The following is a 27,754-nucleotide window of genomic DNA, read 5'->3' on the forward strand; positions in this document are numbered from 1 at the left end:
TAGCAAGTTAAAAGAAATAGGGGGTGGCACGGTGTCGAGGAGCAGGAGAGAAAGAGGGGGAGGGCAGCAGGGGGTTGGGCGCGCTGGGATCGACTGACAGAGTCCATCGAGAGAGCGGCAACCCCCCGGGCAGCGGCTGCGGCAGCCGGGCGGACTCCAACATTGCCGGCGATGGCGGGACGGCCTTGCCCCTGGGCGGCGGCGGACAGCAGAGCCCTCACGGGCGGCTCAGGGCTCAGGCGGGAGCCGCGGAGCTGGCCGCAACGAACGGCCAGCGCCCGCCCGCCTCCGGGGCGGGCCGGGCCACGGCGGGACTTCGGCCGGCGGGGCGGGCCGTGCCGGGAGCGGTGGGGAGGGGGCCGGCAGCCATGTGGACGTCGCTCGGCGCTGCCAGGGAGCCGGCCGGCCCCAGGGCAGCTAGCGGCCGCTTCTGGGCTGTCGTCCTGGGAGCAGCGGCGGGGCTATTCCTCCTCGGGTTCCTTATCGGGACAGTGCGGACTTAACCCCCCTTCGCATCGGGGTCGGGGGGGCTCTCCCGGCCACCCTCGGCCCTTCCAGCCGGGGGAGGTGGCTCGGAGCCGGGCTGAGGAAGGGCCGGGTGGGGGGAAGGAGCAGGCGGCTTCCAGCGCCCGCGGCTTTGTGCCAGGGGTGCCCGAGGTGGGTCCGTACTCGGCCCGGCCGACACTCCCTCCCTCCCCCCTTCCCTCCCTCCCTCCTTCCCTCATAATCTCTCAGGCCGGTCCGGGCCAGCCACCGACCCCTCCAGGGACTCCTGACTCCTCCGCAAGAGAAGGGGTCTTCAGTCGAGAGTGTCTTTTTCGGCTGGGTTTTCGATTTCCTTTTAAATAAAGTAGTTCTGCCCAGAAGAGGCTCTGGGTTTGTGAGGAGGGGACAGAGCCCTCTGCCGTGAGACTGCACGGGCCCAAAACAGAACGGCGGGAAGACACATACGGGGCTGGAGGAGCGCTGACAGGAGGGGTGAAAGAGGCTTTAATTTCATGTGCCACCTCGGCCCAAGCAGGCAGGGCTGCGGGTTGCTGCCACAAGAGGTTTTCCCTCCCTTTTGGTTCGCAGATGGCTCAGGGCCAGCTGAGGGGAGGAAGGAAAACAAAAGAGCCACTTGTCTTTTGAAACGCCCTTTGGTATGTACTTGGGGTTCGTGCCATCGGGAAGCCCTGACTGAATCGCTCTCTTCATGCCGAAAGAGAAGTGGCACATTTCATGTGGCACACTTCCGCTATGCCAGTGACCGGTGCCTCGCCGGTGCCAGCCTGTCACCCGCCCTCGGCTCCCCGATGGTTCGCTGATTTGCACTGCCCATGTACCCGCCGCTGCGTTTGCACTCACCATGTCCCAACTCTGACTTAAAAGCAAAAAACAGATGTCAGAAACACTTTCTTCCTAGCCAGGTGTTCCTCTCATCGCTTACTCTGGTAATGCCTGCACAGTAAGGGAGAAATTCCAGAATAAGAGCCAGACAGACCAGAGAGTGAGAAAGGAGTTACAAGACATCTGTTCCTTACAAAGGCTGGCTGTGTTGCTGTGCTTTTTTGTAAGGCTGCTGCCTTACTGCTGAGCTGACTGATAGGACTGACAGAATGATGTTCTGGTGCTAAAGAAAGAGAAGTCTCCTTAGAATGTACAGTAAAATAACTGTGATGAATATAGTATTTTATTCCCCTCAATATCTACCTAGGTAAAGAAGTTCTCTTCACGTGAGGGCAACTGCTGCTGCCGTCGCTGTGCAGCCTGCAGTAGATTGTGGCTGCTTGTCTGTGCTGAGATAAAAGCAGTGGTAAAATACACAGTGACAATCTTGTGGTGAAACCAAAGAGGGATGGTGTGTGTCATGGTAAGATTGCTCTGGTGTTCTTACTATTGTGTTTTGGTGTGTTGTACAGGCTGGTTTGCAAAACCCACAGAAAAGAAGACATCTGTGAGTCCTTATGAGGAGATGAAGGCAACGTTTATGGCCGAAATGAAAGCTGAAAACATCAAGCAGTTTCTTTAGTAAGCAATATCTAGACTAATCAGTCAAAAGAAAAGAAAATCCAAGCAGGAAGCAGTGCAAGGATGCCACCAGACAGACGAGGGTGTACAGGTTCTCGGACGTAGATTTTATCTCATGTGTCCCAGTGAGCTGTGATGGACAAAACAGTGGTTTTGATTGTCTCAGTGGTTAAAGTAGTTAAAAATTGGCCAAGCTCGTGCTCAGCCCTTGGTGAGTGCTTGTACAATGTAGAAGTTCAGCTTTTCTCTTACGTGTCCTTTTTCAGTCTACAACAAAGTTTATCTTACATTGATTTTTATGGAAAAAAGTTCACCTCAGATTAGGCTGTATGGATGAATTTAAATCAGGAGAGATTAAATAGAAAACAGCAGATTACAGCAGTGTAAGAGAGAAGAAAATCATGCCAGTGTTGAAGCCTTTGGTTCTTCCTACAGCTTAGGCCTTAATACTGTATTGCTACTCTCTACTCTCCCTTCACACTTTGTCATGTTGTGACCAAATTTATGTGTTAATGCGTGGCCGTTCCAGCCTTGTACTCACTTTCATGAAGAAGGATACGTTTCCAGGCTCTTTCTGTCTGCACAATGAATAGCTGGAGCAGACATAGTAGATACCAGCTAGTCAGCTGGCGGTACGTTACACTGCTCATAATAAAGCTCATAGTCTTAAAGCTTTAGAGTCTTTTTTGACACCGTGGTTTTTTACCACTAATTTTGTCATCTCATCTACCCTTTAGTACTTAAATTACTTGATTTTAAATGTACCCTTACTTCTTTTATAAATCCTAAAAGCAAAGCTGCTAACATGTGTTCCTGAAAATTCAAAACAATGGAAGATGATAATACAGATTTTTTTAATCTATTACAGTTTAATTACTGTAATTTATTTCTTAGTTTCTGTAACTTAGAAGCTTGAACTACAAGGACACTGATACACTATTATTTGTTTATTTTAGGGGTCTTGTAAAGAGATTATTTTTCTCCTAGGAGAGTGTAGTATTTGTTAAGAGTTGTATTTATTCTAGTCAGTAGTGGACCAGAAGTCATAGTTTATGGATAGAAATTTACTGTCTGTGTAAAGAAAGTGTTAGAGTATCAGTTATTTTAGGAGCAATCAACAAATTCAGGTTTGCCTTAAATTACCAGCCTGATTAAATAGCATGAACTTCTGTCTTGCTACAAAACTAAATAATTGAAAAAACATTTTTGGTTTATAAGATTGTGGCAATCCCACTCGTTTCACTTTAAGTGCACTTGCCACAAACTGTTGCAAATAAATTAGATGGGAAGTACATTCTCTTTACTACATAACGGCCGTGTCTTGGACTATATAAACATCAAAACCTGAAGATTTAGGATTTTTTAACAGTCCTAACCTGTGTTTTGGCTCCCCAAAAGTGAACTGTTCTTAAACAGCTCTGTAAAAGGACTGCTTTCTGCCCTCTTAACTCCCTGTCTTCATGCCAACAGGAAATGTCGTACTTCATTTACTGTCCTGTGTCCAGTTCTGTGGTGAAATATGGCAGATACTTAGTCCCTGCTCAGAACTACCAGTACAGGCAGTCAACAGATTAGAAGAGGAAATGAAGAAAAACACAATCTTCAGTTAAATGGGAATATAATGTAAGAGAATGTTATTCCATAAGTCAAATTTTAATGAAAATGTGAGACTTAAACATTCCAGACTCATACAGAAAACAGCCATTGGCTCTAACAATAGCACGTAACTGTGCTCTTGGTTCAGTATGTCATCCAGAAAAGGGTACTGTCACTGTAGCAGGGACTTTTACTACAGTGTTGGTGCTGGATGTTTACGTTATCAAAGGAATATGGTTTTATCTAGCAGCATTTGTTACAAAAGCAGAAGTGTATAGTTCTTCCAGAATGCTTTATTTGATGTCTTTGTTCTCACTGGAACTAAAAAATTCAAATTTTTCCCAACCTTACACCCCTTCCTTATTGAAGATCCAATTTCCTTCATTAACACCATCTGGTGCGACACATGTTTCTGTGGCATGTTGATGGCATGGTCAAATGACAAGATGAGGGCATTGTGATGACAACTTCATTCACCTGGGAGTTTCTTCATCTCATTTTACCACTAGGCTTTCACAATGGTCAGGACAATTTTTGTTTTTGTTTTTTTTCCAGGCAATGGGCTGTTCATTATTTATGTTATCTTTCACTGTTTGTTATTCACATGGGATGACTTTTTCTCTTCAGTCACAAGTTGTTGAGTTTTTCTGTTCCTTGTTGGTAAGCCACTGTGAACTCACTCTCTCTTATTTGCCAGCAAGACACACGCAGAATGAACTTTTAGATGAATTGGTATTTGTGCCAAAATTAATGAAAATAGTAGGACCCAAGGAGAATATCCAGTTAATTAAAAGTAGGGATCAGACCAATTATGCACATTTCTAAATTAAATACGCAAAGATAATTCTACCCAATTCTTTTATCACTTCACGAGGAGGGTCAGTCTCATTATGCATAGGAGTGATTGGCTTAAGGTCACCCGGAAGACAAAGAGCAAAGCGAGGACAAGACCCCACAGCTGCGAGGAAGATACAAACACCTGTGGTAGCTCAGGTCAGACTGAAACCTGTTAATTTATGTATAAGACATGGATAAGATATGTAAGACTCATGGATACAGAGGAGTCTAGGTCCTTATTTAGCCTGTATACGTCTGATCATCTTTAATGGGTTTATTTCCAGCTAGGCTAAGAGGAGTTCTGATTATGAGCTGCAATGCCTGATCCTGACTTGTTGCTTCTTTTTCTCTAGCAATTTTACACGGCTTCCTCACCTAGCAGGAACAAAGGAGAATCTGCATCTGGCGCAGCAAGTCCAAGCTGAGTGGAAGGAGTTTGGTTTGGATTCTGTTCAGTTGGTTCATTATGATGTCTTGCTCTCTTACCCCGATGACACCAAGCCCAACTACATCTCAATAACTGATGAGCATGGAAATGAGGTACAGAAAACACCAGTTTCCGCAGCTAGGGAACAAAATCACCTTCATACACCTGCGAAGCCTGGGAAGGAAAGCTCTCTGCGCTGCTAGTGGTGTTGGGCCTGGTCCAAAGCTATGGAAACGAGGGGTTCCCGTTTGCTTTTGTATTTTGAATCTTTGTTTCTTAATGCATGCGCTAGGAATACTAATAATTACCCTGATCCTTACAGCATACTGACATATATGGATTAAAGTAGAATTATGTGAGAGAATGACTTTATGTAATGAAATTATTTTAAAATTGTTCTGTTATTTAGAAAGAGGAAAGCAGCCGTGGTCAGCATCGTTAGTTGCATTGATTCATTATACAGTATTGGTAATTGTGCTAAATTCAGTTTCTTGAAGATTAGAGTTTAGGCCTTGAGATGGACTGTCACAAGTAACATCACTTCATTACGGAGCAGCTCTAGTGCTCATAGAAGCTCCAGGGATGAGCAGGACACAAGCATTTTTTGCCATTATGATCTAACCTGCTCTTTTCTGCAGTCCTGAGACCACCTTAAGGGACCTTGTATTCATTTAAGCAGGATTCTGCGTGAAGAGTGGAGATGGGATTTGCAAGATCACACATTGAGCCTGCATGCTGAAAAGGATGCTCGGTGCTAGCGAAAGTTGTTGCCACTCCTCATTTGGAGTTCTAAAACTAGAGGCTTTTAAACTGCAAATGCATGTGAAATGTGCCTGAATAGACAGTACTTCTTTTCCATATTGCCTGGTTTACTTTTTTTTCTTTTCTTCTTTGCCACTAGATTTTCAATACATCCTTATCTGAACCTCCTCCTCCAGGATATGAGGCTGTTAGAAATGTGGTGCCACCCTACAGTGCGTTTTCAGCCCAAGGAATGCCTGAGGTAACACCGTAGAATAGTAAAAGAAATGGAAGTGGGAAGAGAAATAGAAAGAGAAGTAGGAACAGGAGTAGAAATAGAAATAGAGACAGAAATAGAAAAGATGGAATATGATAGCGTAGTGTAGCGTAGCATAGCACAGAGTGGTACAGAATAACGTGAAGTTCCTGGGTCTTAGGCTTTAGTTCAAAACGTGACATGTCACCAGTAGGAAAAATGTCGTAGCTCTGATGTTCGTGGAAGTTTTGCAATGGAGCAATGTTCAAATTGAGCACCCATACGTGTTTGATTTTTTTTCTCTAGTTTGAGACAGAACTGGATTTTATTTTTACCTTTTTTTAAAAAAATATGGTAAAATAAAATAATTTAATGTTGTAAGCTGCTATAAGCTTCTCCTGATATTTCTGTGGCTATGCACCATTGTTTCCCATCTTGATGAACAAATAAGACTGTTACATTTATGGAGCCAAGTGAACAATCTAATTTTCAAAATGCTGCTTGCCCAAGGCTCACACTGACAGGTATAACTGCACAGTGTACGGTATGCTTGAAAAGGGCTTTTGCTAGCATTTCTAGCTGGCGGTAAAAGTGTTGCTGTGATTGGAGTTTAACACTAATCTTTTCTATCTTGTACCAGCTGGCAGGCTTGCTTTTATAAAGCTGTCCTGTGTAACAGGAGCTTTCTATCCCGTGATCATTAGTGGTTTCAATTAATATTTTGTAAGATTAGAAATTTTTGTTGTTGTTCTCAGCATCTTTCCTGTCTATACGTTCTATACATAGAATAACGTAGGTTGGCAGGGCCCTCTGGAGGTCATCTGGTCCAGTCTCTGCTTTAAAGTTGGATCTGACTTTGAAACCTGCTAACAAGGCTTTTACTCACACAGCCCGGTATTAGAGTCATGTGCTTCCTGAAGTTTGTTAATAAGCTGCGCAAGTCCAGAAAACAAAAGGTATTCTGTATTCATTTGCCTCAGATACTCAAAGGAAGCTGGAGAACCGAGCAGATAGTCTGTACCCTAGGATATGACAGCTTAGAGTATTTCAAGAATTGCAGTAACGTAAGGTAAAATTCACGGATTCTGGCACTGTGTTATAACATAATAGCCCCAAAGAAAGCAGAATAACTTCACCACTTTATTTGATTTCTGGAGAGAGAGTGATGGGATATGGGAAATAATAAAAGTGAAGTCATGGAAATAATAAAAACAAATTCTGAAAGCTGCATCTTTCTTCTTTAGAAAATGATTTTATTTTAATTAGATGTAAGAACATTGTTTCTGAAAAAAAGAAAGAAAAGACAGATTGTCTTTTCAAAATGTGATGCTTATATTCACCTTATTGCATAAAACTTTGACAAAAGCTCCAGGTTCCTAGCTAGCGCTGTTAGCAATAACATTCTGCAGTGAGCAGCTGTCTGCACCTGTGCTGCAAAGAGGGAGCATGTATATAGCTCAGCAGTGGGAATACTCAGTGCGTTCAGGGCTCTTCTGAATTCTCCCAGGCCTGTTCATGTATTTTGTGTTAAAAGGCATTCTGTAAAAAACCAGAACTAAGCTACGGAGAGAGATATTTGGAACTTGCCAAGTTCAGGTTCTCTTTCTCCTCATTAATTTTGCGAACAATTCCTGCGTAAAGCTCCGAGTTCAATGAAGGGAGAAGGATGTAAAGTACCCGCATCACAGGCTAACTGTAGTCTCGCAAGTAGGCAACTTCCTGGAAAGCGGTAGAAATGGATCAAAGTTCTTGAGAGCTATACTTCTAAGTAAGTAGAGCTTGCTTACTTACTTGCTTACTTACTTAGAGCTTGAGAGCTCTACTTCTATAGAGCTATACTTGACTTTACTGAGAAGGAAAACTACTCCATAAATTCAGAAAAACCTCCCCAAGAATAATCCTTGTGTTTTTGAATTATTCTCTGAACACAGAGGACCAGAATCTGTTATATGAGACTATATATGGTAACATTTGAATGCTCTTAATGTGAGACCGCCTGAATATCTAGTCAGCGATTTTTATCGGTATAAGAGATTTAAGTTTATACCTTTTTGAAATTAAATTGAAGATCTCTCTGGAGGTCTCTGGTGATATGGAGAAATGCACTAAGGAAAAGTGTCCTGTCACCTAATTTTAGTTGTCTGGTATCAAAGGCATTTTCCCTTAATCAGTCTTTGAGGCTTATTATAGGCATTTTCTCTAAAACAGTCTTTCAGGTGTAATCAAGGAGAGGTATATCCAGAGGGCAGTTTATTCCTTCCTAAAATAGGTGTTTGAAACAGGATTGAGGTGAGTTCTCCTGGAAAGGGTGAGTTTTCAGAGGACTTCCCAGCTCTTCATTGGCTATGGAGTGCACTACAGGACCTTCTTAGACAATGCACACAACTTTTAGGTAACTGACGTTAAGGAAGATGAATCAGGCATCAAGTACTGAATAACAGGCTTGAAACACAATCGTGAAGAATACTTTATTCATGCGCAAGTTGTATTTATTTTGACAGTCCTGTAGCTTCTGCTGTATTGAATGATAATCGAGTCCTGAGAATTTCATAGGATATTGGCATCATTTAGTTTACTGCATAAAATATTTACTGTGGCCTCTGGGTCTGAATTACCTCCATCTGTCCAAGACGGACTACAGCTTAAACAGACTACGAAGAGAAGTAATTGCTGCACTCTGAGTGCTTACTCGAAGTTTCTGTTTCAGCAGTCCTATCTTAACTCTCCGTTAAGGACAGAGTCTGGCAGCTTTGGATGGTAGGAGTCTATAAACTCGTTAGAAGTCACTTGCCTACCTAATCGTCTCATGATCAAAAAAGAATTCGTACCAGAGCCAGTCCCAGAGCTCGTTGTTCCCATCTGATTCTCTTACTAGATCACATCCTCCTTTTGACATGCTCATTGACATTCTTGTTTCAAATTCTACCTCTTTCGATCAGGGTGAGTTAGTGTATGTGAATTATGGCCGCACCGAGTACTTCTTTAGGCTAGAGCGTGAAATGGGAATTAACTGTACAGGAAAGATTGTTATTGCCAGATATGGGAAGATCTTCAGAGGAAATAAGGTAATGCCTCTCTGTGAAAACGTTACTTGTGCTGTCCTTCAGTTGATTTCACGAGACTGAAACACTTACTAAAGTGTTCTGGAAAATTTAGCCTAACGGTTTTTCATAGCGCTGTGCTCAAAGATGGTTCTTTCTTAGAAGACATAAAGTATATATTTAATACGCATATAATACATCTATAGGATAAAAGTTAATAAGTTGGAAAATGTTCCGTATTTGCATACTAGAAAGAGTTCCAAAATATTACTAACATTCTTGGGAAGTGCACTGTAGCTCTGAACTGGGCTGTTCTTCCCTATTGGTTCATCTGTGCCTTAAGATGCCTATATTATGTTTCTTCATAGTGGTTTCTGTACACCAGGCAGAGACTGTAACTATACGGAGGTTATTTTAAATTCTATATGTGTTTATTCAATGTCCCTATCATATAAATATTTTTAAGCTACAAATTTCTGCATATTTCCATGGCCTGATAGGAAAGTACGTAATCATGTGCATACTTATGCTCAAGTTATTTAAATGTGTTTGTCTCTTGTACAAAAATTAGTTTGACCCTAATTGTGGCAGGACTATAGTTTGCATTTTTCAGTTACCTAAGGGTATCAAACACTGAATCTCCTCGCTGGAATGCCAGCTCTTATTATATGCTCTTGGGTAATCTCCTGTGAGCTTTTTTAGTGGGTAACTCACTGGTTTACATACGTACGTACACACACCAGTGAAAAGTGACATGTAACTCACACTCTAGCTCAGACAATATTTTCACTAAATTGTTTACCACTCTTAAAGATACTATCTGAATGGAAAAGACTTAAAAATTGGAAGAAGGTATTGCTGGCTATGAATCTTCTATTAAAATTAAATACAAACACCTCAGAGTTATTAGTATCTAGAGGGGCAGTTGTCCTGTGGTTTAGAAATTACATGCCCTCATTGACACAAAGGGATGATCTGTTCATTCATTTCTAATGACTGTTTATATACTGAAGAATTCGGTAGCTTGTATAAAATCTGGAGAACTGTACTGTGATTTTCCAACTTCCGAATGGTATGCAAGAATAGGATAGAGGATTAAGGCAAGTACTGTATTTCCTGAAAAAAAGCTATAGTGTTTCTGAATTAAAATATCCAAATTTAAAACTGTTGAGGATTAGTTGTCACTCAGTCACTATACATCATTGTCTTATCTAGTGGCAAAACAGATTGGGATGTCAGAATGACATATATTTTCTTTCACTCTCTACCAGCCAGGATTATACAATAATAAAGTCGTGTGAGAACACTTTTAAAAATCAAAATAGCGTGCAGGTCCGTGCTTCTGCTGTAATAAACCTAAGCCTCGTGAAGAGGCCCCTTTGGAGTTAGGCTTGTTCACAGCCAAAGACAGTTTCAAGCTCTCCAATAATAATGTTTCTGTGTAGTCTGAAGCCTGAGGTATCTCAGGAGATCGTTTAGGTAAACAAGGTAAATACATGACTAACTGAAAGATAAGATTGCATCCATGTGATACAGCTTTTTCCATCCCTGATGGGTACCTTTCGATAGTCAGTTGATTGTATTTGTCTGGATGACAGAATATAAACTCAGGTTATGTAGTAGTAGTGTGAAGGATGTGTTCCACGTTAATGCAGTTATCTCCTAACTAAAATGCAGAGCAACAGAAAACCTTTTACTTTCTTATGGAACCTGATATCCACATATATATTTTCAGGAAATTTTTGATATGAGACAGTAATGGGCCCTTTACTTAGCCCAGGCACTGTAAAAGGCCCTGAGGAATAATCACTGTAATTTATATGACTTTCTTTTGCCCCTTGAACTCTTGTGTGAAGCTATAAAGGACTGGATAGGGACCGGAGATGTGCTTTGTAGGTGAAGAATGCTGAACTGGCAGGTGCCAAGGGAGTTATTCTGTACTCTGACCCTGCTGACTACTGCGCCCCAGGAGTAGATCCCTATCCAAACGGCTGGAACCTTCCAGGCGGAGGAGCCCAGCGTGGGAATGTGTTAAACCTGAACGGGGCAGGGGATCCTCTGACACCAGGTTATCCTGCAAAAGGTGAGTGACACTGAAGAAGTCATACTCTGAGGGTCTGCTTTCAGGAAGGGATGGGAAGGTAATGGGGATGTTCGTTCCCTTGGAAAAAAACACATTTTTTCTTGGTCTTTCTGTTGCTCAGAAGAGGCAGATTGGGCTTCACATCAGTAGGCCACTTCTGCAAAAGGTGCATCAGAGAAAGCGAGGGTATGTTAAGGGAGTTACACAGTGCAGTGCTGGTCTGCTTAACTTCACAGACATACCCAAGTTAGCCCAGAGATCGTGACACAAGCGTTGGACAGCTGAAGCCCTAGTCTTCTCTTCCTGTTTCTCATCAGTCAGTCAGCAAGGAGCCAGCCTACACAGCCCACAGGTTGCTTTGCTTCTGTAGTTTCCTGTTCTGCAGGATTTGGGCTGCTTTCCCTCCACAAGAGCCCCCACTGGCAACGCGGAGATCTTTCATACTGGGACTCGTCACCTGGCTGCAGCTGAGGCTCCTGAGAAGATGACTGTTTCCCACTGGTTCATCACCTTCACCTAATGCTCTAAATGCATGACTGAAGACACTATTGGAGAACATTTTTAGTGTTTCTCTGAAAACATGTTGATAAAGAAGGAAATCACTGAAGAACTGTCAGCCTGACTTTGAGGAAAGTGAAATGATTATCCCTGACTCCAGTGTTAGGACTGTGCTATGAATTGTACAGATTCCTTCTGAGAGTTGTAAATATGAAAATAACTGTCTTTTGCTTTCAGAATACACCTATCGATTAGACAAAGACAGTGCTGTAGGTCTCCCAAAAATTCCAGTTCATCCCATTGGCTATCATGATGCTGAGTCATTGCTGCGGTAAGTGTACTGGAGACATGAAGAATTTTAAGCAGACTGTTTTTTGAAAGTTATGAGAGTATTTGAAAAGACAGGGAGAAGACTTGCACTGTGCTTCTGTCGTAGCTGTTGAAAATAGTGTGTGTTTCCCATTAGGTCCTCCATAGAAGGCAAACATGTTGTCTATTACTACATATCAGATATCGTTTGCAATGATGTCATATCAGGATCATTTGCAATATATCATGATCAGTCAGGTATACTGAAGTTATAAAGTGCCTCTCAGTTTGAATAAAGGCATAAGTTTTGAGGATGGCATGATACCCATCTTGTGAAAAAGACCGCAAATTAAGTCATTCATTTGTCCAGGGAAATGCTTGCCATGTGTGTTTGATAGGACAGTATCTACACTGTCCTCCGTTAGATGAAGGCGTGTGCTTTCTCTCATCAGGTGTATTGTGCTGCAGAAATATGAAGCGATGCTAGCAAACTAATATAAGGACACTGAGGAAACTCTGGAGTGTTATGGGGGATTTAGTAGACATGTAGCTGAGTGTGCTTACAAAACATGCAAGTGACATGACGACAGGCTACCAGCTTGCCAGCGGGCAGCATTAGAATTCGTAATTATCTCAACAAACCAAAGAAGTTCTCTGAAAAAACTAAGATGTGATTGAGTTGTCAAGTGTATCGTTCCCCTAAAAATGTAGCAATAATCATCTTTGTCAACTGCAGAGGTACAGAGCAGGAAACGCCTGGGCTGGCAACAGCACCGCGCATAAGTGTTTAGGGCAATAAGTGAATTTAATCTTGCGTGTGTATTTGTGTAGGAATTTTACATCTAAATCACATGAGCAATCATTCTGCTCTGTTTGATGCCTCTGTTTGAATACGGAGTAAAAAAAAAAATTAATTCTATCTTGTCTCTCAGTGCAGGTTTCCTCTGAAGTATTAAAGCTAGATATTTTTATATGAGGCAGAATTTTACTATATTTGTGTCTTTGCATACCTGATGTTCATTAGCACTGTTCTAGTGTTTTTCCTATTTCCTCCCAAGCTTTTACGGACTAATATATGTCCGAACTGTCTTTTCTTTAAAGCTTTATGGTCATCTCTGTTATGAGGATAACTGTTCATAATGATAAAGGTATAAGTTAAAAAACTCTTTTTTCCACTGCCAACTGGTAGTGGTAGAGCAGAATAATATATATAAATATGAGGTAGCTAGATATTTCTCTTCAATAACTTGTAAATAATTCTAGAAATTGGTTTTAATAATTAGAAATGAAATCTAAATCCTCTAAAAATACTGTGTCTTTTTTTTAACTTTTGTCTTGAGAAATCATAACTTCTGGTTATTCCTGCTATCACATTTTTATGTAAGAAAATAAACCAAGGACTTAAAGACATGCTGAAGTGTTCTGTGGAGTAAAGCTTGACTAAAATATGCATTTGCAGTAAAGGACATGCTTTTATTTACAATAAATATATTTTGCCCAATAAGAACCAGAACATCCAACATACTTTTTAATATTTTTGTTTCTCACAAGTTCGTGTCAAAAATATAAATCCTTTAGAATAGGTGAATAAGTATGGGTGATTGCGATCCACTGAATTATTGCATTTCCAGTTTTGTTAACTGAGAAAAAAACATCTCACCTTTGACAATGGAACAAGAAGAGGTGGCTTGGACTGGTCACATTCCTGCAGTTTTAGACACCTTTGAAACACATCAACTCTGTCTGTGCTGACAGATCGAACAGTATCCAGGCACAGAAACTGTCTATGTTGTTAAACGGTTAGAATGGCCCAAGTTACTCTCTGCTTATTCGAAAGCAAATCCAGTTCAACGTAGCAGGAGATTCCAGGGAGCGTTTGCAAGAGGCAGATTGTATGCAAAACCTTTGGAGGCTAACAGGATAGCTGTAGGCCATTCCAGCCTGATCTCAATGCCCAGGACTATTCCTCTATGTTAATTTATTAGTATTAATGTAGCTAAAAAGACAGATTATTCTCCTGTGGAAACTTGTAGTATAAATTGTATGAGACAAAGACGATGACTGGTGTGCATGGGACCTGACAAAGTGTGATTCCTGGTTCCTCATTCGTGTTTGGTGCTATTGTAAGATGTCTGTAGCTAATAATGATGATTTTTTTTTCATAATAGTAATATGGGAGGACACGCACCGCCGCATAGTAGCTGGAAAGGAAATTTGAATGTATCTTACAGTGTGGGTCCTGGCTTCACAACAGATTATTCTACAAGGTCAGTTTTGTTTCATAAGGAAAGCATGCTTGGGATCAGAGAAAAACAGGTAGAGCAATAGAATTTGACGAAAGGTAGAGTAGTTGGGGTTATTTGCGTCATTCCTTTGATTATGACCATTTCCTGGGCTGAAATGCACTCACGGCAAAGCTTCAGTAGAAGTACATCTCGATTGGAGGGATATGACTGAACTGCTTTAGTTTCCAGATAGTCTTTAACCAGTGACATTTGAAAAGCATCTAACCTTTGACAAACTATTTGATGAAACTGATTATTTTTTTGAGAACTGAATTTGTTGTCTTCTTAAAATTCATGTAGGTCCAGCTTCCGGTCTTACCTATTGCCTTATATAAACCAGTATTAACCTACGAGTCAAGTTTTCCAGAAAAAAAGCTTTAACTACAATGTCATTTTTATTGCTTCCGATTTTTTTAACCTGATTTAGTAATTACAGTCTAGGACTAAAGTCCAGGTGTTTCAATATTGGCTGAGCTATTGTACTGACTTCATATGAACCGTTTGACCTCCCTGTGGCTTAGTCATACCACATGAAAAATTCTTTCTGAAAAATATACAGACAGCCCTTGAGGATGAGTTGTTGCACCTCCAGCCGTGTTGTAGATAAACAAACAAATTCTCTTGTTGCAACTCAGGTTGTCTGATTTTCTGCTGCCTGAGCTGCCACATCAATATTGCCTGTGCTGGGGTCAGTTCTAATTTGCACCAACCTCTAGATGATGAGAACTATTTATCTTTCTAACATTAGATGGTTTTCATTTTTCTTTCACTTCTCCAAATTTAAAAACTATCTGCTAGCAAAAAATCTTTGAATTTGGAGTTCTGAGCCTGTTACCCTTGTAAATCCTATTGACATCAATAACAATACATAGCTTTCAAGGGCTAAATGCTGTTCTCAATTGCACAAGTATAAATCCAGAAAAAAACTACACTGAAATCTTTTCAGATTTACTTTGGTTTAACGGAGGATAAATTTGGCCAAAATGCTTTCCTTACAATTTATATTGTACACTTTTGAAAGGCGTCAAGATGTTTTCTTATCTAATCTGGTGGATTTTCTCTTTGGGTTTTCTTCCCAATGCACTAGAAAGGTGAAAATGCACATTCATAGCAACAACGAAGTAAGGAGGATTTACAATGTGATCGGTACCATCAGAGGCACAGTGGAACCAGGTAAAGTCATTTGTCTTCAGTGTGATGTGAGCGTCCAGTAACCTCTACACGCACTTCATAGTTACAAGGGGGAAATGGAGAACATAGTTTTCTCTGAAATATTGCACTACATGATCATTGGAGTTGAAATATTTATTGCACCAGCTTTCGTGTGGTTCAGGGTATGTCAGCAGTTTCACTGTAAATGCTGATTTTCAATGGGGAGTCATAACCAAGATGGAAATATTTGTCTTCAGGCAAGTGACTTCGCAATTGAAAGAATATTCTTAAGTGGATATTCTTCCCTGCTAACACAGGGGAATGGATTTTGCATTCCGTCTGAAGACATCACATCCACCACTACTGACTTTTTGTCTGTCTTACACTCTCTTGTAACCAGGGTGATTTTACAGTCTGAAAGCCCAGACATACAGACATCCTTAGGATGATGATAACATCATTTAACTTGTAACTGCAGCACTTCCCTGTTGCCTGACACACAACTTTAACCATGTTATGGTAGCACAGAGATCTAGTCTGACTTTCACCTTATTAATCACATCTCTATCGTGATTGGACAACTCTTTTTATGATTGACAATGTATATATTCAGAGAAATACTGCATTCAGCACACCTTAATGTTGCGAGTTGGCATGCTGTATAAATATAATTAGTGGATCAACTTTACTATGAAGCACACTATTGTAAAATATGGAAAGATGCTTCTATCTTTAGAGGACAGGTGCAGTATTTCTAATAACAGAAGTAACATGGAATTTAAGAGGTTTTAGGTTTTATGAGATCAAGTTATTGTGTTTGACAAATTCTTTGGCACTGGCTGAAAACGCAGAAGAACGTCTTTGGAGATTTAAGATGTCTTTTGCCTATCATGTTATTATAAACTGTTAAGCTTTGTTGCCTGATACCTACATGGAAAATTAGAAATTACTTACAATTAGCATTTCTATGGCAGGAAAAAAGTTTTTCTAGGTAAACCTCCATCATTAATTTCTCTAGACAGATATGTCATCCTGGGAGGCCACCGCGACTCATGGGTATTTGGTGGCATTGATCCTCAGAGTGGGGCAGCTGTGGTTCACGAGATTGTGAGGAGCTTTGGAAAACTGAAAAGGAAAGGTAATGTAATGAAAGAATAAAGCACACCAAAATCAATGCTCTCAGCAGTGCCTATTGATTTCTCTGGGATTTAAGCACATGCTTAAAATTAAACAGCTGTATCTCTGATCTCTTGAATAAGCACGCTGCTCTGCAGTTGTTAATTAGCTCCAGTTACAACTTCCGTATCTGTGAGGTACTTCTACTCAAGAGAAGGTACACCTAAAGGAAAACAAAACACAAAATTGGGGCTACTGAAATAAATATGACATTTAAGTACAATTGATGGCTGTGTATTTGAGGCTGGTCAGACTGGATGTTTCAGTGTCCCTGTAAAAGCAATACAGCGGTGGACTGATCAAAGTTTCATCGAGGCAACATCGAGAACCCTCTCAGCACTTGACTGTGGTTTGGAGACAGACCCAAGAATATATAAAGCATGTCTGTGGAATGCAGAGAATGAGCTGTGCAAACATAGGAGGAGGTAACGGTTAAAAATACCTCACGCCTAGTTACATTAGAATAAGAACAAATGCCAGCTGTACCAAGTTTCTGCTGCTGTCAGTGCAAATGCCATTTCCCTATCTCACATCCCACGCAAAGAAGCTCTGACAGCTCACGTACTATGCTAAAGGAGCTTTCTTTGCCTAACCATTGCACTTAAAACCTACTGACATTTAGTTTTCTTTCCATTCCCTCCCACTTATTGGGTATTAGGGGAAACTGCTCTTGGAATGCAAGGGAGCAAAAGACGAAGATTCCAGTAGCCTCAAAGAAAACTTTGGGCGGTTACAGAGGCAGGGCAATAGAATGTGTTTCATTTGGCCTGAGTTTAAATGGGATGCAGATTTCACTTCAAGTGAAAGATCTTTGTTTTGAAGGTGATCTGTCAAAGTTACAGGGAATTCCTTAAGTTTTGAAATCCAGCATTTGTGAGACAGGTCGAAGAAGTTCAGTAATAGATATGAAAAGATGTCAGACACTTTTCTGTCAAAGTAGACACTGGTATGCAGCGTCCACTAAATTGGACAGAGCAAAACCAGTAGAAAAGCTTTTCTTCAACAATTATTTTTGCTTGTTCAGAGTTTTAAATTTTAGAAAATTTTCTTGCCGTTAAAGCTGAGAAATGAAAAAGAATACATTATTTGGCACAATATTGAAGCAGAAGTGAGATTGCTACAAAATTAGCAAACCATTATTAGATTAGATAGTGAAAAAGTTGGTGTTAAAGTTCCTTAAACACACCTCTTTCCCCACAGATGGGGATAAAAGATGAACTCCCCCCAAATGACATTTGTTGTCATGTTAGTCACCATGTAACAAGCAGTCTTTATTTCTGGAATACAGTTTTCATGGTCTTTTGTTGCAGGATGGAGGCCAAGGAGAACAGTGATATTTGCAAGCTGGGATGCAGAGGAATTTGGCTTGTTAGGATCGACAGAGTGGGCTGAGGTAAACCAATAGTGTTCAAAGAGAAACTTTCACTGTGGCAGATCCTTGAGAAGTCTGTACCAGAAAGCAGCACTTCGTCCCTCCCTCCCTCTCTCTTCCTTACACACACACGCACTCACACACACTCACGCACACACACTCATAAGTTTCCTTTTGAACTACCAAGAATATATGTCTCCCTGCAGTACGTGATGTCTTTCCCTGAAACGGCTCTTACTTCTGTGGATGGGAAAATAGTTCTTAGGAAAAAAAAGTGTTCCACAGCATTTTCTTCCTCTTTTTCTTCTCATAGGAAAATGCCAAAGTATTGCAAGCACGAGGAGTGGCGTATATCAATGCAGATTCCTCCATCGAAGGTACATAGCTTTGACTGGTTTTTGACCGGAGTAGTGATGGTATATATAGGTGACTTGGAGGCACTTTGGCTTGGAGATCCATAAAAGCTTCCATGTGATAGTGTTGTTGCATTAGTCTGGGAGTAGATGTGGGGGGAAACTGATCCAGAATCATAAAGTATCCTTCAGATATTCCTGGTGCTTCAGGGGAGAAGTCCATTACAGTAGCTACACTATTTGGGAAGTCATGGGGAGGGACAAGAACTGTTGAATCCCTGTCAGCATTTCTGTGGAACTCTTTAGAGTCAGGTTCTCCTCTTATAACATGCGTAATAAACATAGGGACATAAGAAAAGCTCTTAAGGTTGCCCCAAAAGCTGGGCTGTAATTCATCTTCACCAATACAAATGCACTGCCAAGATCCCAGAACTCTTCTACGGGGAGAATCAGCTTGTTCCTTGTAGAGAGTGTAGTTCTCTAGTCACTTTCTTATTAACAAATAATGGCATCAGTAGAACTTGCTTCTTCAAATAAATGATTTTTCCTTTTTTTCAGGAAACTACACCCTACGAGTGGATTGCACACCACTGATGTACAGACTGGTGTACAGTCTTACTAAAGAGGTAATACCGCTTGAAATTTCTAGCCAGCATGTTCAGTGCTCACTTACTGGATGGGGCTCTGTGTGTAAAATAGAGTGTCAGATGTTTCTTTCTTTTCTGACTGCAGTACCCCTTGTAAGTCAATAGTTAAGTGACTGGAGCTTTTTCCCAGGGGCAGCAAAGGGATTTCAAGTTTACACCTTTAAATTATTAGTTATTCAGGATTAGGGGATTTTTCCACTCCTCCTATCAAAGTATTCTTTCTAAGAACAAAAGAATAAAAAAATGCCATGAGCCAGATGACAGAAACAAGCACAAACCTGGCTGCCCAGTCCAACTACTACGGTGCCCATGGCAGTGAGAGATTCTGACTCCCTTTAGGCAGGGGAAGAAATAAGGCTTGCCACAGTGTTGTTTTTAGCATAATGTGACAGGTTTGATCAATGTGCTTCACTGGCTCTGAACACAATGCTCTCACACATATTTTTGTGGCACACAAAATTAAAAGGTAGGGACCTTTCTCAGGAAATAACCTCACCGTCTTAGATGTAAGATGTTCCTTGCTTCGAGAGTGAGTCTTAGAGGCTGGCACTAAAAGGCTTTTTAGTTCTGGTTGGTTTTTTTTTCTGTTCATCTGCATTAAAGCATGAACATTTAATTAGTTTTCTGTGTTGGTGTTTTATATACATATATATAATGTACATTCAGCTACTGTATATATTCTGTGAATCTACTATATCTGTCTTCATCTGCCTGTATATGTTCAGTCATCTGTCTTTTCCAAGGTTGTTAATTTGTTGTCTCTTGGAAGCTGCCATTGTACTGGTACAGGATGGTAGGTGGTAAATGGTAATGGTAAATGGTAAAGGATATGTAGTAATTCAGTGTAATAATTTGCTGGCAATTGAAAAGCAACAAATAAAATTTAACTCTGTTGAAATTAGGTGCTCAGATAAAGATATTTCTGCCCTGAACTGCAGAAGAGCAGATCACCTGCAGTTCCCGTGGTAACCTGTGCTAAGTGCAGGTATTCAGAACAGTCAGAAAGTCAGGTCAGCAAAGTCTTAGTTTGGGCACCAAATGTTGGCCTAAATACCAGTATACATGGTTTCATAACCCATCCTGGAGCTGGGAAGCAGCGACAAAGGCTGAAGAATGCGCGTAATCGCAGCTTGTTGGTGGCTGATGTCTGAAGAGAATGCTGATCGGGAAGGAGGTCCTGTGTGATCCCATCCAAGGTTAATCTGTGGCAAAAAGTGTTAACGCTGTTCTATGAACAGTTAGCTTCATGACCAAAACACCAAATATGTTAGTTTGATTTTTTATTTCTATTGCGGATTCTTAGATAGTAGATCTAGATATTAATAATAGAATAGATATTAATAATCTTTAATAGATTAAAGATAATAAAACCTCAGCAGCTGACCAATAAAAAGGAAAGATGAAAAAATAAAATACCCACGTTGTTTAACCTGCTCAGTAATCTGGAAGGTAGTTAGGGTGATAGGAATGAACTTTAGGATGGTTATGGTATGGATAGCTCTGTAGCAGCTATGATGACATTAACACCAAGCACTATACGCTTTACCCTTCTAAGGTTACTGCTGCACCCATGAAAATAATTTTTGTGAACTAAAATGGCAGAAACAATTTTGAATCAAACCAAGACAAAATTGTTTGATATTTCCTGGCAAAGTGAAACAAAAAGTTTTGGTTTTGTGAGGTTTTTTTTAATGTTGGATATTTAAATTAAATGGCTGAAAATCTCATGAAGAAATATCAGAATGTAGATATTGACTTGAAATGTTTTGATTTCCCTGTGTTTTCTTCCATTGAAAATTACCTATTTTTAGCCAATAAACTATTCCTCTGAAAAATGCTATGCATTTGAAATGTTACAGTGGAAATGCAGAAAGGTTAAGGGACTTAAGACTGTGACTTATTAATTGCCCTAAGCCGTATACTTTACCTGATTATTGGTAACATTTGAAATTGTACGCTTTGTATTTTTTTACAATAAACTTTTTCTAGATACCAAGTCCTGATGAGGGGTTTGAGGGAAAAACTCTTTATGAGAGCTGGTATAAAAAAAATCCATCAAGAGAATACAAAGACGTCCCCAGGTCAGTGACAAAAGAAAATAAACGATATGCCAAAAGTTACTGTAACTTGTAGAGTGTGGTTTTTAAAGAAATACCACTTGAAAAACTGAGCTCCTAAAAGAAATGGTGTGATCCTCAGCTGGTAAAAATTTCAGGGTTTTATTGATTGCAGCTGATACGCTATTGTACTACAGTTTTGTGAACCTGCCTTTGTAGCACGAACAGGAAGCTTTATGTATGAAAAGTAAAGTGCTTATGTAGTTTACAGAGATTTAGACAAATAAGGGTTGTATGCACAACCCAGCGGCAGGCACACAAGGTGCTAATCACAGCAGCTTTCCCTTGCACTCGCCTCCAGCCTCCTGGAACACCTCTGAGTTTGGGTGGCTGGGGAGCACATCAGACAGGTTTTACAACACTGTCCTTCAAAATTACCAGAGTTTCTCTATGGAAGCTCAAAGACTGATTCTATTCCGTGGAGCCATGCCAGTACAGTTGTGTTTTCTCTGAGTTGAGAGCTTCGGATAGTGGAAGTTCAATAAGAGGAAGGTCATTGGGTCTTCTCAATGATTAAAGACAGTGAGTTAAATTCTTTTTTTGAGAGTTTGATTTCTCTGCCCCTGAGAATGATGACTCTGCTCCTCCGAGAATGCAGTTGGTGAGGTGCATGTAATGTAGGGGTCACAGGCAATTCGTGGTATATTGATAAAACGAGAGTGCTAGGGAAAGACTAGTGACTGTGACTGCAGAATAAATAATTACCACAGTACTAGGAAGTGAACTAAAATTATACTTTAAGTATTGTCGCTCAAGGAATTTTCCTCTTTCTTGTTAAAAGAATAAATAAACTGGGTTCTGGCAATGACTTTGAAGTCTTTTTTCAACGTCTTGGCATTGCTTCAGGCAGAGCACGCTACAGTAAAAATTGGGTAAGTCTGTGTCTTAAGTAATTTTGTCTCCCCCCTGTAACTGCCTGAATAACGTCACCTGTAATTGAGCCATTTAGACTGCCAGCTTTTTGGAGTAGTTCAGTTTAGTGTGTCAGAGTAGAGTCCTAGTTCATTAGTAGAACTCTGTGCTACTACAACACAAATATTTAATAAATAGGAATGGTCAACTTGGTGTCAGTCAGACAAAAGGAACTTTGCTCGGGGTACAGGGATGTGCTCAAAATTACCTGTGGTTCTTGAAGGCTTATGAATGGCTTATGATGACTTTTGAATGATTTGTAATAACTTATGGAGCTTTGAATTCAAAATGGTTTGTGTTTTATGGAAAGTATGGGTTTGACTCTGGAGCATACTGTGAGGTGAGGCTAATTGAGAAATGTTTGAGGAGCAATCTACTCAATGTGGCCTTTTCCTCTGAAGAGGCATATTCAAAGGCACAAAGAGAAACAACTGTTGAGATCCAAGCAAAGAGAGGCAGGGCAGTCTCACCTCTGTTTAGCCGGTTAAAGGTTATGTGTCTGTTCTTAGCTATCTTCTTAGGCTCTGCACATGGTCAGTGGAGAGGGGCATCTCCAAATGACTGTTCATCTTCCACAGGTTGATATCTAAGAGAGCCACCACTGCGCAGTTCTTCTCATTTGACTGTCTGTAGTGGCTGCATAGGATTAGTGCGACCTGAAACTTAACTCTACAGTGCCTTGAATCCCACAGCAAAGGTTTTCAAGCAAAGCGGAAGTTACAACTGAGTAATGGTTTTGTTTGGGTTTGTTTCAGAATGTAGAAAAATATAGCAGCTATCCAGTTTACCACAGTGTCTATGAAACCTATGAAATTGTGGAGAGGTTTTATGATCCCAGTTTCAAGAATCATCTGACAGTAGCTCAGGTACGGGGAGGGCTGGTGTTTGAATTGGCCAACTCCGTTGTGCTTCCGTTTGACTGTAGAGATTATGCATCAGCTGTGAGCACCTATGCTCACATCATCTATAATTTGTCAAGGAACCATGAAGAGGAACTGGCAACATACAATGTATCCTTTGGTACGTACAGTCTTTCATCACACTCTTCCTCTGTTAATGCTACCAATGTTCTATCTCAATGTATGTCTTAGTCGTGACCTGGTATTTACCTTGTGCTGCATGAACAGAAAATAAAACAAGAGCCACACCCTCTAATAATTTGAAATTTGAATATTTTGTCACTAGCGTGCCTGTCTAGAGACTATGCCACTGCCAACGCTTAGAGTCGAATGTTCTTGATCTGTGCACGGTTCACCAGTGTTGCCAACAAAATATCTTTGTCTTGGTCCCTGAAAAAAAATAAATAACACTGCTTTGCAGCTTACAGCGTTGGGTAGTTCTCTGTGCAACACTGATCATAGGATAATAACATGTTAGAAGGAACCTCAGAAGGTCTCTAGGTGAACCTGCCCAAGGCAGGTCAGCTGTGAGGTCAGACCAGGTTGCTCAGAGCTTTATGCCATCTGGTCTTGAAAACCTCCAAGGACAGAGACTACAGAACCTCTCTGGACCACAGTCCTTGACTGTTCTCAGGATTAAAACTATTCTCGTTATCTCCAGTCAAAAGTTCTCTTGTTTCAGTTTATGGGCATGTGATGGGAAGCGCAAGCATCATGAGAAGTTTGCCTCGGGGCTTGGTCGCGCAGGAATGGTTCATCCCTATGCAACAATAGGGATCTTGTGCTGGCATGTGAAATATTATTTCATGTTATAGGGATTCACAATATGCCTCCTGCCTGAGAAGCCTTTATTTTATTGGCAACATTACATACTATTCAGTTTAGGACTTGGCTGCTTATGACCAATATCGGATACGTGTGCGTGCATGCACACACACATAGACACGTACACTCAGACTTTCTCAAAAATGTTTGTGTGGAGGGACGTACCAATAAAACATAGGTTTGGGGATTTATAAAATCTCAGACCTACCCAAACAGTCTGATTCTGGCAATACATGCTCTAGTTTTTGGTATTTATGTACATTCTTTAGGTAGCAAGCAATAAGCAGTATTCACAAAAATACTGATTTCTATTGTCTCCAAGGCACATTTTCACAGAATTACATAGTTTTTAATGTAGGAATAGGGGGTCATCTGATTTTTATTCAGTGAGAATTGGCAGATCATGATCACAGGGAAAGATAAAGCTTTAATTTGAAGAATTTGCTTTGTTAAATGATTTCTTCAGAATTTGAAGTTAAATGCTTCCTTCTTGCTCCCTCCAGATGCTCTGTTTTCAGCTGTGAAGAATTTTACAGAAGTTGCTGCTAAGTTTCATGAGAGACTGCAACAAATAGATATCAATAAGTAAGTTTAACTCTTTTTCTTCTTCCAGTAAAATACTCCATGTAGTCCTCTGGGCTCAGAGGGCATGGTCTTCCCTTGCATTTAGTCCCCTCAATAACCTTGGCGACAAATGACGTCAGTCATTTGTTTCATAGGTCCTTACGGGTTCCTGTCTCTAAGGATCTGGTTACTCTAGGAAACAAAGTCTAGAAATGTTGAATTACTGGACATCAGAGACACTGCAGAGCCTGGGAATCTAGCCATATTAGCTTTGAAAAGTGTCCAAGGTAATTAATGTCAATTCTTGTCAGGTTTTAATTGAGGAGCAGTGCCAGGATGGTACATGGATGTGCCTAGAATGCTGGTTAGCATGAGCAGAGCCAGCTCAGGTGTGTAACTCCCTCCAAGTAGAAACACATCGTAGGATTTTGTCACTGGATTACCATTAAAGAACAAATGTTGACTTGTGCTCTTCCTTTGCCAGCACTCTAGTTTTCAAGATAATGGTAATACTTAATGAAAAAAAACAATACACCAATCAAGTACCGTGATTGTAGTTGTGGCAAGCTTTTTGATGAGCTTTCCCAAAATTTCTATGCACCACCTATGCCAAAGGGTCTAATTGGCACTTGACTTAATTGTTAATTTATTCTTTGTAGGCCATGCCCAGAATGAGAAATCAAATTTCCTTTTATTCATTAACATTAACATTAACATTAACATATTCCTTTATCCGTTAACATACACATCCATATGTGTATGTTACATTTCTTGGGAAGAATATAATTTAGCCATACGCTTACCCTTATGGAAGACTAAGTGAGAATAAAAGCCATCTTTTTAATGGCAGCAACTTTCAAGATAAATGAGTTAACAAAAATTTCTTCTGTAAAATATGACATTTATGACATATGACATGTATGTGGCATTTTCAAAATGGTTTAATTGATGGATGGCCTAAATCTAAGCTTTAATCCAACGAACCAGTTTCAATTTTCATTTACACCAATGTAAACTTGAAAAAGTTTCCTTGATGGTAGTTACTCCAGGCTTACAGCGATATAAATTTCACCATTTTCCTTAGTGAGTGCCTTTGAAGTGCTACAATAAGTTCCTTCGGATGTAAACTACCAAACCCACATATATTCAGTATAATCTTCTTCACAGTTCTTGTATTTGTTAAGCATCAGTAGTATGCTCAGAGCTATTCAAAGCACACAGATGGTCTCTGCTCTAGGGAATTTACAATCTGACGTTGGAAAAACACGGTTCTTGGATGATTCAAAAGATGATTCTAACATCACAAGGTTCCTGTTTCTCAGATGTTGTGGTTTTACATAAAAATAAATTATTTTATTGAAGTAATTTGCAGCTGGTTGGCCTTGTGGAAAATAGGTTCTTTAGAAAACTGTGGTACAAAAGAAGAGAATGGTCTGCCTAAGCATCCTAATGAAAACGAGCTAAAGGAATAAGGTGCAACATGAGAGAAAATGCCTGAAAGTCTCTGTCTTCTTTGACACTATTCCTTGGCCTTTAAAAACAGCTTTAAGAGACTTTCAGACTGTCTCACAGTACAGAACAGCATAATTCTGTTTTGCAGGTTATCTGACTTGGGCTGTCTCGTGGCCTACACTTTAAGTTCAACATCCTGGATCTACTGTCCTTCACAAATCCCGAGCTGTGTACATGGAGGCACGGGGTGAGAGTGGGCCAAACACTTTGTAGCTAACATATTCCTCCGTTTTCTTTTTAGCCTACTTGCTGTCAGATCGCTAAATGATCAGCTCATGTTTCTAGAAAGGGCTTTTATTGATCCCCTTGGATTACCTGGCAGGCCATTCTATAGGTAAGAAGGGCTTATTTTTCACTTTCCGCCTTGAGTACCATATAAGAATTCCTTTAAGATTTACAGGTCTCTAAATGGAATTGTAATGATTTTATTCAACGTGGTAAAAGTAGATTAAACAGGACAAATAAAATTGAAAAGGGAAGACAACATTAGGGAAAACTTCAGTGAGGTACACTATGCAGAATGAGGAAGAGTCTTGTTGGAAGCCTATTCAGATCAGTAAACCTATTACCACTGATTTCTGTGGGCTTCTAAACAGATCTAAAAGTTTCACCCCGGACTCAGTTCAAGTCATTTCAGTGGTAAAGGATCTTTAGGAAGTTACTACGATTTGAAAGTGAAATAGGGTATAATTGAAGTATCTACAATTTGATTGATTGTAGCAGAACAGTCATGCTAGCAAATACAGTGTAGAGAGCAGTACTTCAACAGCAGTGAAGTGAATTCAGTAGTTCTCTCATCCAGTTCAAGAAGTAAATGTTGTTTGAGAGGCAGAATAGTCAAGCCAAGTCTAGCTTTTTGGCCCTCCTACCACTCTGCATAATTCAGAACAGGAATCTTTCCACTGAAAAGTTCCACTAAAAAATAACTGTAGAAAGAGAACTCTACGATGTAAAGTCCTTGTTCCCCTCGTAGCTTCTGATTAAAAATCTGTTGAGAACAGTCTTTTGTTAAAGCATCAGCTTTCCTACCTCAAAGCGTGCCTGTATCTGTTGGAGATTGTGTATATCTGTGAGAAAAGAAGCTGGCTGTTTTTTTATCTCTCTATTTCATCTAAAATGAGGGAAAGGAGAATACATTAGTCAACTTCTATCTCAACTCTTTTTATCTATAAAGTTCTGGAATTCACATGGAATAATTTAGCTTATGTTATTTTCTTGCTTCATAGATTGTAGGTACTATTGCTACAATAATCTTATTTATTTAGATCTTCAGTGTCAAGAATTTAACTGATGATACAGAAACAGATTAGTTTTATTCAGAAAATAATATGTTTTATTTTCCTAATGTAGAATATTGTTATTTTTTTCCCCCAACTTCCCCACAGACATGTCATCTTTGCTCCAAGCAGCCATAACAAGTATGCAGGAGAATCATTCCCAGGGATCTATGATGCCATGTTTGACATTAAAAACAAAGCTGACCAACATGAAGCCTGGGAAGAAGTTAAGAGGCAGATTTCCATTGCAGCCTTCACTGTACAGGCAGCAGCAGGGACACTGAAAGAAGTAGCATAAATATCAACAACGTAATCATCAACGAAGACTACGTATGACAGTTCGCAGAAGCCTTGAAAATGGAGCATTTAAAAACACTATGCAGATTATTACAAAGAACACATAATCCAAAAAATCTTTTTCTTTGCAAATAATAAGCCCAAGCGGAATGCATTTGGCAATGTTAACGAGGTAATGTACTCCATTCAGAGAGATCAGGCTTTGGATAACCTCTGAAGTGAGAGTGCAAAAGTTTCATGTTTTCTCTCAGCTTCAGATTTTACGAATTGCTAACTACTGGATTTATTTTCAGAATTTTTCTAGCTCAATTATTATAGCACTACTCATAGTGCGTTAGGAAACCAGAAGTCATTTCATGTTTCTATCGGTTTCTAATTTTGTTGTTGACTTTTTATTATTTACCTTGGAGTTGTGTAATTATAGATAGCCCTCTCAGCTCTCCTTTTACACAAAGAATCACGTATGAAGATGGGAAAACCGTCACATACTGTGTGAGAGATGTGTAATGATCATAACAAGTTTTGGGCAGCCAGCCCAGAATACTCATCCATGACGTTCTTCTCTTCA

General features: G+C 40.2%; 1 protein-coding gene across 1 annotated transcript; it reads left to right on the top strand.

Moving 5' to 3' along the window:
* Nucleotides 1-1,906: 1,906 nt before the first annotated feature.
* On the top strand, nucleotides 1,907-27,609 carry LOC141738000 (glutamate carboxypeptidase 2-like). Its single transcript, XM_074573029.1, has 18 exons — nucleotides 1,907-2,010; nucleotides 4,797-4,983; nucleotides 5,772-5,873; nucleotides 8,807-8,932; nucleotides 10,805-10,991; nucleotides 11,727-11,820; nucleotides 13,967-14,065; nucleotides 15,171-15,256; nucleotides 16,254-16,373; nucleotides 17,722-17,804; nucleotides 18,097-18,160; nucleotides 18,695-18,762; nucleotides 20,773-20,864; nucleotides 21,682-21,772; nucleotides 22,568-22,832; nucleotides 24,040-24,121; nucleotides 25,854-25,946; nucleotides 26,998-27,609. The coding sequence occupies exons 1-18, from the start codon at nucleotides 1,955-1,957 to the stop codon at nucleotides 27,185-27,187; spliced, it is 2,085 nt and encodes a 694-aa protein (XP_074429130.1). The 5' UTR covers nucleotides 1,907-1,954; the 3' UTR covers nucleotides 27,188-27,609.
* Nucleotides 27,610-27,754: the final 145 nt, after the last annotated feature.

Source organism: Larus michahellis, chromosome 1, assembly GCF_964199755.1.
Source record: "Larus michahellis chromosome 1, bLarMic1.1, whole genome shotgun sequence".
NCBI lineage: Eukaryota > Metazoa > Chordata > Aves > Charadriiformes > Laridae > Larus > Larus michahellis.